General features: G+C 35.7%; 1 protein-coding gene across 4 annotated transcripts in view; it reads left to right on the top strand.

Moving 5' to 3' along the window:
• LOC577068 (prominin-1-A) overlaps positions 1–13,897 on the top strand; it is a 78,318-nt gene that overhangs the window by 26,204 nt on the left and 38,217 nt on the right. For all 4 annotated transcript variants that reach the window (XM_011664341.2, XM_011664340.2, XM_011664343.2 and 1 more), the window contains exons 6-10: positions 2,947–3,010; positions 3,841–3,930; positions 10,820–11,034; positions 11,342–11,477; positions 12,022–12,101. In XM_011664341.2, coding sequence (XP_011662643.1) covers positions 2,947–3,010; positions 3,841–3,930; positions 10,820–11,034; positions 11,342–11,477; positions 12,022–12,101 — 585 coding nt within the window. The remainder of the gene's footprint in view (positions 1–2,946; positions 3,011–3,840; positions 3,931–10,819; positions 11,035–11,341; positions 11,478–12,021; positions 12,102–13,897) is intronic.

Below are 13,897 nucleotides of genomic sequence, written 5' to 3'. Positions count from 1 at the left end.
ATTTATGTTAAACGGTCGATCATTCCATTATTAATAGTCATAAAGAGACAAGCATGGTATCAATTTGTTTGTAAAAATATGTGAAATATTATGAAAGAAAAAGAATGGCGATTCTATGTTGTGTAATAGTATTACGCGCGAAAACGCGCGCGCCGCGCACATGCGCGTGTGTGTGGGCGATTTTTTAAAAATGCTTAGAATGGCCTAAAACGTATGTAAAATGATTTTGAGATGATTTTGAGCATTCAAAAAATTTGCGCGCGCATTAACGCGCGGACGTACGCGCACGCGCGCGTTTTTTGACCTGAAGTTGACCGGACGGATATTGACCTTGATCATGATAAATATGAATGAGAAATAGCATTTGGTTATTAAGATATGATCATGAGTTGATTTTTGTAAAATTTTACAAAATGGCGCCTAGATGACGTCATCATTGAAGGTCAATGTTGAAAACGTTAGTGTGCTTTGTACATATGCCTATACATATGTGTGCCAAATTTCAAGGCATTTTATCGAGCCATTTTCTCGTTATCTTGCTAACAAAAAAGTGGTTAGAAATAAGAAAAATATTTAATAAACTAGACATATAATACTTGTTTGGAACAAGTATAGGTGGGCTGGTCAACTAAAATTTGATACAAAATAGAGCAAAAATAAGCGAGATACTGCTAAAAACAATGTCATGTAGATTAATGATGTGAACGAAATGCACCTTCTATAGTCATAACACGCAAATTGTGAAATTTCTGACATGAGGCCTTTAATCGAAATTTTCACTCTGATGACGTCATCAAAATGAAAAATGATTATTATTGAACTTGTAGAAAATTATCTTAGCTACAACATATCGAAATTTTGAAGAAAATCGATCAATATATACTGAGATACAATCAATTTTACATAAATATGCTGACTTCATAATATGCAAATTCGTATTTTCAGTTCCAAGGCCATTATGATGATGTCACGATACACTTAATGGCAAAATGAGACATGTAATCATATCTCCGACTCATACTTTATCTAAATATGAGAAAAAAATGAAGGTCACGGTTCATTTCAAAGAGCTATAATGGATTTTGTATAGGCATGTTTTTGCCCATATATGCTATGTATTAAAAGAGCTCGCGCGCACGGACATTTATCTTGAATTGACGCTCATGTTGTTATTAATGGTCATAAAGAGATAAACATGGTATCAAATTCCTCGAAAAAATATGAGAAATATCATAAAAGAAAAAAAAATGGCGATTCTATGTTTTTTAATGGTGTTACGCGCGAAAACGCGCGCGCATGCTCGTACGCGCGATTTTTTATAAAATGCTTAAAATGACCTAAAACGTATGCAAAATAAATTTGAGATGATTTTGAACATTTAAAAAATTTGCGCGCGCATTGACGCGCGGACGTACGCGCACGCGCGCGTATTTTGACCTGAAATTAACCGGACTGATATTGACCTTGATCATGATAAATATGAATGAGAAATACCTTTTGGTTATGAAGATATGATCATGAATTGATTTTCCGAAAATTTCACAAAATGGCGCCTAGATGACGTCATCAGTCAAGGTCAAGGTTGAAAACTTTACCGTGTTTTGTCCATATGCCTATACATATGTGTGCCAAATATCAAAGCATTTGATAGAACCATTACAAAGTTATCTTGCTAACAAAAAAGTGGGTGGAAATAAGAAAAATAAAGAAATAAAGAAATAAATAAATAAATAAAGGCAATTTTAACAAAAATATAAGGTGGTCTGTATTAGATACAGCCCACCTGATTATTTGTTTTCCTAAAGATTTTCATAACACTACAGTCTATTGGGGGAAACAAGTATGGTAAAACAGGTCTCTCAAAGATTTTTACTTTTTTTGAGGCACTTCTTGATCATTTCGAAGCGCCTTTTTTTTAGGGCTTCAATATAATTACACCATATTACAGACACTGATGACCAGAGGGCCATGCATCCCAGATTTAACATTGTTAAACGATGCCTTTAATGCGATTTTGACTTTTTTAAACAATAACATGTTATAGTACATTTTTATTATTATTATTATTATATTTCTAAGTGGTACTTTTTGTGATTTAATATTAAGCATTTGTTAAATCATGGCAACATTTTTTAGTTCAGTTTAGTGACTGCATTGGAAAGGGTGAGGAAAGACAAATCACAGAGCAATGGAGCAGCTTTACAATGATGTGCTTGTGGGATAGAACTCAAACCTGCCCCTGATTTCTCTTTTAAAGCTGTATCGTTGTGGTTATGAGTCAGATGGTTGTTTCTAATAAAACCAAGTGCTGTGCCTTGCCCATTGCAGGCAAGAGGAAAGAGGAAATTTGGCCATGTTTCCCCAAGCAACCTTGAGGGACTGACATTATCTACAAGCTTGTTTAGCCTGCTCTTTTGTTCATGTTAGCGCTACACAAAACTGCAAGGTTGTGCAGGAGCCATCAGATGAAGCCTTTCTTTAGAATAGACCATAAATCTTTGTTAAATGCCATGCTACAAATTATTTCATTACCTGTACAAATAATTGTATTTCATTAGTCAGAATGTGAATTGAATGCATTAATTGTTGCTAGGTAGGACAAACATTATGGCTTGTCCTACCTAACTACACTGCATTTATGCAATTCGCATTCTGACTATACAATTATTTGTGATTTGTAAAAATGGCCTATTCAGCTATAATATTGGGGAAAAGATTCTGTTTTCACTCCCTAAAGAGGAAAACATTTATATGTAACAAAGATTTCAACATAGAGTATATAACAGTAAATAATTCAGATACGGAAGGAGGCAAAAAACCCGAAAAGCATAGCTTGAGTTGGGAACGCCCATAACAAGTTAACACAGTTACTGGTATTAATGAAATAAAATGGAATGAATGTTTGCATCCTATTGATTTTTTTTTCTTCTTCATTTGCACATTTAGGAAATTGATTTTCTTTTGGATCAAGTGGACAAAGTGAAAAATCTTGCTATGGAGAAATTAGATAGTAAGTACAGCATGATACTATAGTATAGTTACTTCTCCAGGAGTAGTACTATTACACCTAGTAGGGAAAATCATTTTGGGGTAGTTTTTATAAAGGTTATTTGTCTGAATTAAGGTATAAGGGAAATATGTGGTGATTTAGTAAAAGTATGTCTGCAATATTGCAGATCCATTAAAAGAATAGACACAGTGTATCATTTGTCCAAGTGATTTTTGCAGATAGTTACTTCAACTTTAATGCCACTTTCTTGTTTAAATTTACAAACTAGGCATAAAAAAGAAGAATACAATCAACAAAAACATTGTTTAACTCGTAAAAGTGGTATTGATTGCAATACTTTCTAAACACTTTAGAATAGTGTTATACATAGGTATAAGAAACACAGAGTTTAAAACGATGTGTGCGTTAAATGTTATGATTATCACCTTGCATTGAGAAGTGTGATTGTAGACTGGATCTACTTGAATTATATCCGTCATAAATGATAAGAAGATCCCTTATCAATTGAGCAATGAGCGTGTTTCCTGCTGAGGACATGTGAATGAAGAGAGGTGTGAAAATATGGCCAAACAGCAAGATGGATTTCGGGAAAGAGAGATTCACAATGAATCATAGTCGCTTTCAAGGGCTCCTATCATAATTGACCTTTTGAGAAGGCCTCTGACGAAAGTTATATATTGCCTGCTTCATTTTTCATACTGTCAACCATTCTTATTTTGGGGGCCTTCAAACTAATGTTATAAACCTAAGGTTTTTCTCTATTTCAGAAAATTTCTTGATTTAGTAAATATACTTTATGTCCGTACCTTTCATGTCTTCTCCCATTTTAGACATCAGCAGTGCAGTGGGTCAACCAGTGAGAGATGAGATTGGGTTCAAAGTTGAACCTGCCATTTATGCTGTCAAAGAGCTTCATAGAGGTAATGAGTTATGCATTTTGTTAATCTTTTCTCCATTTTAAAGTTTCTTTTCATTATTCATTGAATTGCAAATTCAGGTAAGTAAAATGTTTTTAAAAATCTGGTGAAGAGTAATTCTGAAGTTTATGAGTAAGGCCTTTCTGACTCCAAACATATGGTTGGATTGGCTGAGAGAAAATTTATTTTTAACTCGCCAGGGCCCACATGTTGAATTATTCTGTTTTAATAAAGTTGGGGGCGGCAGTGTTATGCACAATGCTCAATAAACATTAAATTATAACAACAAATAACACAATAAATTTTTCTATTTGGTGACACTTTGATGTTGATTGCTGTCATGTTTCACAAAGGGAATTTTTGTTAAATGTTTACTTTTTGGTCACGTATGGTCTCCTGTTAATAATAATTCTTGGGCCTGCAGGTTGTAGCTCAGCTCTCTTTTATTATCAGTGATACAAGAACTGAGAATACTGTATGTACTTTCATTGTAAGAAGTAATCCATTGGGAAAACCAAGAATGGAGATGTATGTAGGTTTGTGGGCCAAAGGGTCAATGGGCAAAGGTCAAGGCAACCTGAGCTGTCACTGTTCACTTTCTGGATGAAAGATAGATTAACGCGTTGAATGGCTAAGTTCAGTCATATCAAGTGATATATGTGATACCATTTGAGACAGACATCCTAAAACCTGTAGTACTGTAAAACAGATTGAATAGGAAAATTTTGACATATTTTCCCTTCACTGTCATAATCACATCGGCAGTGGCAAAGGTTTTGATGCCATTAACTTTTATCTCATATTCACATTGCCTTTTCCTTTTTATAATAATAATAATAATAACCCGCTTTTATATACGGTAGTGCTTAATACATCAACGATATCTCTAAGCGCTTTTATATACAGATATATTATTACCCCGGTCATCGGATTCAGGTTTGCCTGCACATAATGTATGCACATTCTCCAATCGATCCCTGGGGAGCATTCCAGCCTGGCCTTACTTTACAGATGCTCACAATGCTGAGCAAACTACATTAACTTTCACATCCTACCAGGCTTAATTTATAGCAACAATACCTATTTAGCCTAACATTAGATTAAATATGAACAAACTGGGGATATGTTTCAGTTCAGTTTCAAGTTTTATTTCTGCATTTTCCATAAACAATAACAAAAATAACAATGAATACATTTTAGCAATATAATGATAAGTAATACAAGTAGTAATTCACAAATAAATAAATATAAATAATCAATAGTACAATTAATCGTATTTGAAAAGAAAGAAAAGGGGAGAATGCAGAAGACCGATATCGTAAGCAGAGCTTGAAATGATACCGGCCTTACATGTATTTAAAGGGATTGGGTATCTTTGCTTCAGATTCAGATTCTGAACAAAATCCTGGATTTAGCTCATGCTGCAATTATAATTATAAACCTTAAGTCAGTCAGGAATCCCATGACTTTTACCAGCCGATCGCCTGTCTGATTATCAAGATATTTATGATTGGAAATTGAGATTTTGAAAAAAACGTTTTTCCAACGGTTTTATAACACTACAGTCTATTTGGGAAAATGAGAATGGTGAAACCGGTTACTCAAAGAATTTTACCTTTATGAGGCACTTCATGATCATTTTGAAGCACAATTATTTTTAACATTGTTAAACGATGCCTTTAAAGATGTAGTGCTCACAGAAATATCTGGAAGCATAAATTTTTATTACAAAGTACCATCTTTGAAGTGTCTTGTGATTTTAATATTATAGTTTTAGAAGAAAACAAAATGTAAAATTGGTGCATCTTTTTTAATCCGTTATACATATAATCTTTGCAGGGAAAAATTGCTGTTGGGTAGTGTGGTGTGAATTTTTTTTTATTAAAGTAACATTGTATGCCTACCTGTTTCACACTGCTTTTATATTATTTATTGCATGCTTTATGTACCTTGAAAGAAACAAAATCAGACATGTTTTTCACATTTTGTTCTTATTTTTCCGGGTGTTCTTATTCACCCAGTTTTAAGATTACTGTGCACATCGATTTTCTGTATGAGATATCAAAATCATTTCTAGACTTGGCATTACATAGGAATTTTAAAAGATTGATTTAATTTTTGAATTAATACAACCTTCAGATAATGATGTTGTAAAAAAGGAGAATGCCTTTTTTTTCTCTGTTCTTTAATTTTTTTTTTAAAACTTTGTTTATTCACTCTAAACATCACTTTGTATGTGAAAGTGTTGTCACTTTGGAAATACAGGTAAATGTTCAAGTTCAAATTTATTGATCATGCACAATTACATGGCATAAAAATCATTTTCCAGCTGTCTCTTTAATTGATATAATATCAGTTAACATACATGAATTGGCATCTATTCTTTTCAGGTGTTTTTTTTTATACTGGATTTTTTTCTTCACATTCTTAAAGAGGATGAGTGCAATGTAACATTTGAAATCTTTAATTGTAATTTTATGTTACTAGTGCATGCATAGAAACTGCCATATATAATAACTGTGATTGATGCAATATCCTTAGCAGTAACAATTAGTTACTATAATTTTTAAAAAATGCATATTTTAGTAATTTCCAGTCTTGATGGAATATAGAAGACGTACGTACGTACATCCGATATGATTTCAGTGTCTCATAAAAACTGAAACTTAGATTTCAGGTACTGATTGTGATTATAATCAGTTTCCTGCTGTGTATTTGCCCTTGTTTCTGATGCAAGGTTTCTGCTTTTGTTCAAGCTGGCAGTAAGCCCACTTTCATTGTTGCTTGGCTAGCTGTATTGCACAAAAGGCAAGTATGCATGTTGTTCAGTAACAAAAAAAGAGGGGGGGGGGAGAATCTCATCAAGCTAGAAAGATGAATGGTGAGGAAAATAATAATGTATTCTAGGTCAAGTCTTTGTGTGACTGATTGTATATCAGACTATAACAAAAATTTATAGTGAACCTCAGATATTCAAGAGATTGAAATCACAAGATTTAGATATCTCAAGACAATTATTTTGTTGTTGACATTCCTAGGAATAGATGTTTGGTCAACTGGGCTTGGATGCTGGTAAAATTGAAGCCTACAAATTATAAGGGCACTAGTATTCCTCACAATAAAGGCAGCAAATAAGGGATCAATATAAATATCTTTTGGAATTCTTTTGGAATTCTTTCCATTAATGCCATGACCTTGAAAAACTGTTGTGAAAGACTCTGATGTCTGTTCATTGAAACACAATTGTGGTGTAGTATATTTTCCCCCTTTACTGTGGAAAAGCATTGAGCAAGTGCATAATAGCCAAGGATAGACAGTAGCCATGTTCACACGATGGCAACTTCGGTCGGCGTAAAGGTTGTGTTTAGAGCTAGTCTGAACAATAGTCGTGTTTAGTAACTTTCGCCATGTGGGTACAAGCAGGGGTACAAGCAGTGGCACACGGTGAGAACCTGGTATGAGGACGGTAAAAGGAGGGTATAAGGATGGTGGGCCGGTACGAGGCATGTTGTATTTTGCCGAACGAGTTGTTACCGTGTTCATACCGGCCTCGTACCAGGTTCTCGCTGGGCTCTCACCGTTCGCTCAATGTTGACCCACCGCCTCATTCCGGCCCCTCACCGGTCAATTTAAGTTCAACCGCTCTCTGAACGACCTAATAATGTCCTCTTACAGTTCCACTGTGCTGTTGCAGTGTGTTTTACATTGCGCCTGTTCAGAAACCGTGCCAGACACTGTGACGCCATACTTTACTGTATAAACTTTTAGTTGTGGGTGTGAGTGGATGGGACATGGAGGAGGTTCCTGGGGGATCCTGAGTTGCTTCCTCTGTTGTTTCCTGCGGATCAGGAAGCTTCCTAGCTTTACCCCTCCCCGTGCCAGCTACTCTCCTTCCATATGTAGGCATTATGAAGCATTATGAAGAATTTTTGAGAAAAACGATGAGGAGGACGTACCTCCATGAATTCAAGAACTGAAGTGTGTCCTGCCGGGTGAGTGCCAAGCTTTTATATATGGTGTGTGTCGTCTTCAAGGTGGAGCGATCGTTCAGCGAACGATATGGTTGCGTTCTTGGTGGTAAGCGGTCGGTGAGGACCCGGCGACACCCGGCGAGGGAACGGCCAACATGGTGACACTAGCTGGTACGAGGACGGTGTAAGCTGTAAGGACTCGGTGTGCAGACGGAATGGAAATGTTGAGGGCACAGAGGAAAAATTTAACAAAATTAAAATCTTTGCAGCGGGAGAATTTTTTCATCGCTTGTCATTTAAATCAAACGGTATGGGCCTGTTGGTATATAGCCACAGCCATAGCCATTAGCTACACCGATTTACTACTGGGTTTTTCCAGGAGTAACATGCTAACACGACTAGAGGGTAGCATTAGTTGACCATGTGGATGCTCTCACTTGGCACTCTGTGAGTATCTGTGACCTTCCACAAGGGTAGTATGACCTATGAAAATAACCACCACCACCACCACCACCACCAATATTTTAAACTTCCAGGGTCAAACAGTATTATAAACTGCAACTTCCGGGATTCATGTTGAGATTTAATCTGAATGGTTTAAGAATATGTGTGTTTTACAATCAGAAATGAAAATGAAATGTCGCGCAGTTTAGATCGACTAGTGCGGTTGCAGTTGCCACCACTTCTGGAAGTTATGCTGATTAAGACTGGGAGGTGGAAGCTCCTGTTAACTTAATCGAGGCAATTTCGTCCGAGTAAGAGCATACGAGCAACTGATGGTGTAAGTCATGTATTTATGGAATACTTATTGCAACAGGGAAAAACTTACGCCGACTTGGAAACTACTTCTGAACATGGCTAGTATTATCTAGCATGAGAAAAACCAACAAGCAAAAGTTAGACCCCGTTCCCACTCACTTCCTAGACTGATCTACTAGATCATTCCAGAGGTACACACTCGCGAGCTAGACCGCTCTTGTTGCTATGGTTTAGCGCGAACGAGCTAGACTGCTCCTGTTGCTGGGGTAGCAAATGTCAGCGGGTCAAATGTAATGCACAGAATTTAAAACCGAATAGAGTACTTAATCTTTTGCTATATTTTGTTATTTTTTATCGATCTATCATTGTCTGTTTTTCTTATGTTATTGCTTGTTTTTCCATCTTTCATCTTCTTTTCTATCTTTGAATTTTCTATTATTCATCATTTTCTCTTTCTGTCTTTCCTCATAAATGTATTAGTCTTGTTTTTCCTTCTTTCACTTCTTATGTGATTCTTCTTTTATTATTCTATCATTTCTTTCTTTCTATCTTTCGTCATGTTATTCTTTGTTTTCTTTCTATCATTTTCTCTTTCTGTTTTTCTTATGTTAATCTTTGTTTTTCCACCTTTCATCTTCTCTTCCGTCAATCTTTCCTTATGTTATTCCTTGTTTCTTCCTTCTATCCCCTTCTCTTATGTTATTCTTTGTTATGCCTCCGCTACAAAGTAGCCAGAGGCATTGTTTTTGGGTTGTCCGTACGTACGTCCCGTTCTCGTGATCGCGTTATCTCAAGAACCCATTCATGGATTTCCGCCAAACTTGGGTCATGTATGTATCTTGCAGAGCCAATGAACTGAATAGATTTTGGGGTCGCGAGATCCAAGGTCAAAGGTCACAGAGCTCATTATGTATGCAAAAATAGATCGTGATCGCGTTATCTCAAGAACCCATTGATGGATTCCCGCCAAACTTGGGCCATGTATGTATCTTGCAGAGCCAATGAACTGATAAGATTTTGGGGTCACGAGATCCAAGGTCAAAGGTCACAGGACTCATTATGTATGCAAAAATAGCTCATGATCGTGTTATCTCAAGAACCCATTGATGGATTCCCGCCAAACTTGGGCCATGTATGTATCTTGCAGAGCCAATGAACGGATTAGATTGGGGGTCACAAGGTCAAAGGTCAAAGGGCTCATTACGTATGCAAAAATAGTTCGCCTCTGTTTTGGTTAGCAAAATTGCTCCATGGCGGAGGCATTTTCGACCGCGCGGTCGAAGGTCCATCTAGTTTTATTTTATTCTCTTCCTACCTTTCCTATCGCTATCCTTTGTTTCATGATCACCTTCTCTTATATTATTCTTTGTTTTAATCATTCTATCACTTTCTCTTTCTGTCTTCCTGATGTTATTCTTTGTTTCTTCCTTCTTTCAACGTCTGTTATGTTATTCTTTTTTTTTATCATTCTATCATTTTCTATCTTTCTTTCCTTATATCATTCTTTGTTTTTTATTCTTGTACTATAATTGCTTTCTCTCTCTCATTAATTTCCCGCCAAAATACAATCACTTCCAGTTGAAGATCGCTTCCTGGCATGGTTTATGTTCACACTGCACACTAGATCGGTCTGGGCTGATCTAGGAAGCGGGTTTGTCTGTTAATCACTTTAGAGAGAGGGAGAGACAGAGTCAAGAGAATAGTAGTAGGAGCACTAAAATGGAATGCACTTTATGCTGCATGGCTGCAGTACGGCTGCATCTACAAAAGTGGGCCTGTTAACACCGGCCTCAGAGTTTCTTTTCGATAGAATACTGTTCATATTCAGATTAAACATGTAATTTCACTATATTAAGTGACAATATAAATGTTTTGATTATATGATCTTTTGAATGAAATCAAATGATGTAAAATCGAAGATATGTCCCATATGTTTCATATTAGGGATTTGTGAATGTAAGTTGACATTAAAAAATATCATTGTATTTGATATTTTGTATGATTCAATCTGTAGTACAGTGATCAGCTTGAAACAGTTATCAGATTGACTGAAATATCAGATGTAGACAGTAGTGTATGGGACAAAATAGCATGTACATGTACTGGAATTCTTTTGAAAAGACTGTTAAACTTCTAATTTGTTTAAATCTGATTTGAACTAGATGCATATGATGCACATGTCCTCCTCAACAAAACAAATGACCTCATTCAGGACCTGCAGCTCATGGCCATGGTACTCACAGACTCAATGACCAATGAGAGAAGTCGTCTTAATGAAACCCTCCAATCACAAGCCTGCATTCAGAGTGAAGGTTGCAGCGCTGCACGAGATCTTATTGATCTGAATAGACTTTCTATTTCTACATACTACAATCAGGTGGGTTTCTATTTTGTGACAATCCTGTTTCTCTTCCAGAAGTGCCACAACAATCAGATGAATAAACCTCAAATCATGTCTGCTAGTATTACTGAAGGAAATGAAAATGGTTAGGCTTACTTTTATAAAAAAATATTTTACTCTATCTCTTTCCAGCTTAACATTACATGTAGTATTATGTTACAAAATACATAAAGTGATGTTTGAAAATAAATATGCTATACATGTAAAAGCAGAATATTGTCATTGTGATGAAGATTGCTTTATTCTTTCTATAATTTTCATCTGGTTTTGACATTTGTTGCAGACAAATATTGAAGACCTATTGATGCAGGCATCAGAGGCATTACAAAGCAACCTGACCAGTTTTGCTATCAACTCTCAAGCCATCTTAGATTCTATTCCACAGAGAATTGAAAAAGAAGGCACTTCACATGTGCAAGGTAAGCTCACCTTTAACTAAACAATTCCACACAATTTGTTTCTTCATTTAATGTCGCCTGATGAAATGCCCAACTTTTAATTTGTTGGGCACACCATGCAACCAATACATGGCAGATCTAGGATTCTTGGGGGAGCGGGCACACATTTAAAAAAGAAAAGGACGTCAGTCAATGTATCTTCTTTTCTTCATCCTTGTTCCCCCTCTCCCTACTTTCTCTATTTGCCCACTGAAGCTACCATTGTAATACTTGAAAATTAGCAATTGTACCATCAATCAAAGAAATTTGACTATAGCCATTTGGCAGAATTGAGTGTTGGCTATAATAAAACATTGCTGTGTAACATATCTGCCATTGTCTCGTCCATTACTGAGGGCATAGTTCCAAAGCTTTTACATGTAGAAGAGTGTATGCAAATGTACTATAAGAGTGACCAAGAGGAATAATAAGAATGTTAAAAGACATAAATCACTAGAAGAGAAGAATAAAAAGAAAACAAGTTTAACTGCATTTTTTCTGATATTTTGTTGTCATTCTTTCTCAGAAATGAAGGAAATGGTTGAGGATCTGTATTCTGGAGGTGCTTCTGACATTGTTAATAATGCTAGAAGTTTGAGCCAAGGGGTATGTTTAACAATATTATTCAACTGTTGATTCATTTGCCTTTTGCATTTGCCTCCTTTGCAACATATTTGTATTTATTTCATGGTACCATATTTGTTGAATGGAAGTGTGATTTTCATTTCATTTTATTCATTCATTATGTTATGAATCCATGTATTCATCTGTATATTTAATTGTTAAGCCTTTCTATTTTGTGTTGATGGAGGTATACAGTTTGATTTTCTTTCCTTGATATTCATTCATTTTTAAATTCATTCTTGAATTCACCTATTTATTTAGTCATTTATTGATTCATTTTAAAGCGATCGTTTAACAATGTTAAATCTAAGATACACGGCCCTACCTGTTATCAGTGTCTGTGATATGGTGTAATATTGAAGCCCTAAAAAAATTGCGCTTCAAAATGATCAAGAAGTGCCTCAAAAAAGTAAAAATCTTTGAGTGACCGGTTTTACCGTACTCGTTTCCCCCAATAGACTGTAGTGTTATGAAAACCGTCAGGCGAACGGTTTTCAAAATTTGTAATTCCAATCATAAATATCTTGATAATCAGACAGGTGATCGGCTTGTAAAAGTCATGGGGTTTCTGACTGACCTAAAGGTTTATAATTATCATTGCATCATGAGCTAAATCCAGAATTTTGTTTCAGAATCTGAGACAAAGTTACCGGATCCCTTTAAAACTCTATGATGAACTCTCAATCTATTCCGTTATTCATTTATGTACATTCTGATAGGAATCTTTCAAGGTAGAATATTTGGTATGAATAAAAAGTACTCATGGAATATTGAATATTATACAACACCTACGTGGATCCTTGTCATTTGATTGGAGGATTGTTGGTCACCTGATATTCAATAGATGTTCTATTGCACGGGTGTGCATTTTCGGTTATATTCGCCGTTTATTTTTGGTTATATGCAGACTGCGTACCGCTGCCGTGCGTGTATCCCTGCATGTATCTGACGCGAAGGCAATCTGAATAATCGAGAAGGCTTGACTCCAACTTTAATTTATCTTTAATATAAGGAGTAAAGCATAATATGTTGATTAACGTTCTATTAGATCTTCTTCGATGTTGTATAAAACAAATAATGAATGTTTTACATTCGTTCAATAGTGCGAATATTTTCATTCATTGAAAGATTAACGTTAATTCTATTCAACTCGGCTGATGCATCATTTAATAGAATATTAATCTTTCAACTCATGAAAATATTTGCACTATTAAATTCATAACCATTCATTATTTGTATATTATATCCCTTATCGTAAGATTGTTGCATTAGAAGTGTACACAACTAAAAAAAGAATAGTTTTACTATAAAAGACGTTTCCTGCCGACTACATCGGAATAGTTCATTTTATATTGCTGACGTCACGCATAGCCCCTTTTTCCCTAGGGAAAAAGTTAACTACCAGTATGCGTTTTCCCAGCAAGCGTACAGGATTTCAAATGCGTCCGCACGGGCAACTCCTGCGGTGTCACAGCGCTCGAACCATATGCAATTAACGCTGTGCGATAACTGCGCTACACTGATGCAATAGCGCCAGCTAAACATATTATATCCTTCAATGTTTCATTTGAGCCGTGCAATTTTCTTTTATTTCTTTACGATCTGAATGTAAGATGTGAATGTGAGTATAAGGTTCGTGTTATTACAGAAGTGTACAATGAATAATACAGATGGAAGGGATATAAAACAAATATAAAATGACTCATTCTCGGAACAAGCTAAAACTATTTGCACTCAGGAACATCATTAGTACTTTTCTCCCTCGGGCCGATGGCCCT

Source organism: Strongylocentrotus purpuratus, unplaced genomic scaffold (genome assembly GCF_000002235.5).
Source record: "Strongylocentrotus purpuratus isolate Spur 01 unplaced genomic scaffold, Spur_5.0 spur5_scaffold_15, whole genome shotgun sequence".
NCBI classification, from domain to species: domain Eukaryota; kingdom Metazoa; phylum Echinodermata; class Echinoidea; order Camarodonta; family Strongylocentrotidae; genus Strongylocentrotus; species Strongylocentrotus purpuratus.
The sequence above is the reverse complement of the archived record's forward strand: the minus strand, read 5'-3'. Positions and strand labels throughout refer to the sequence as shown.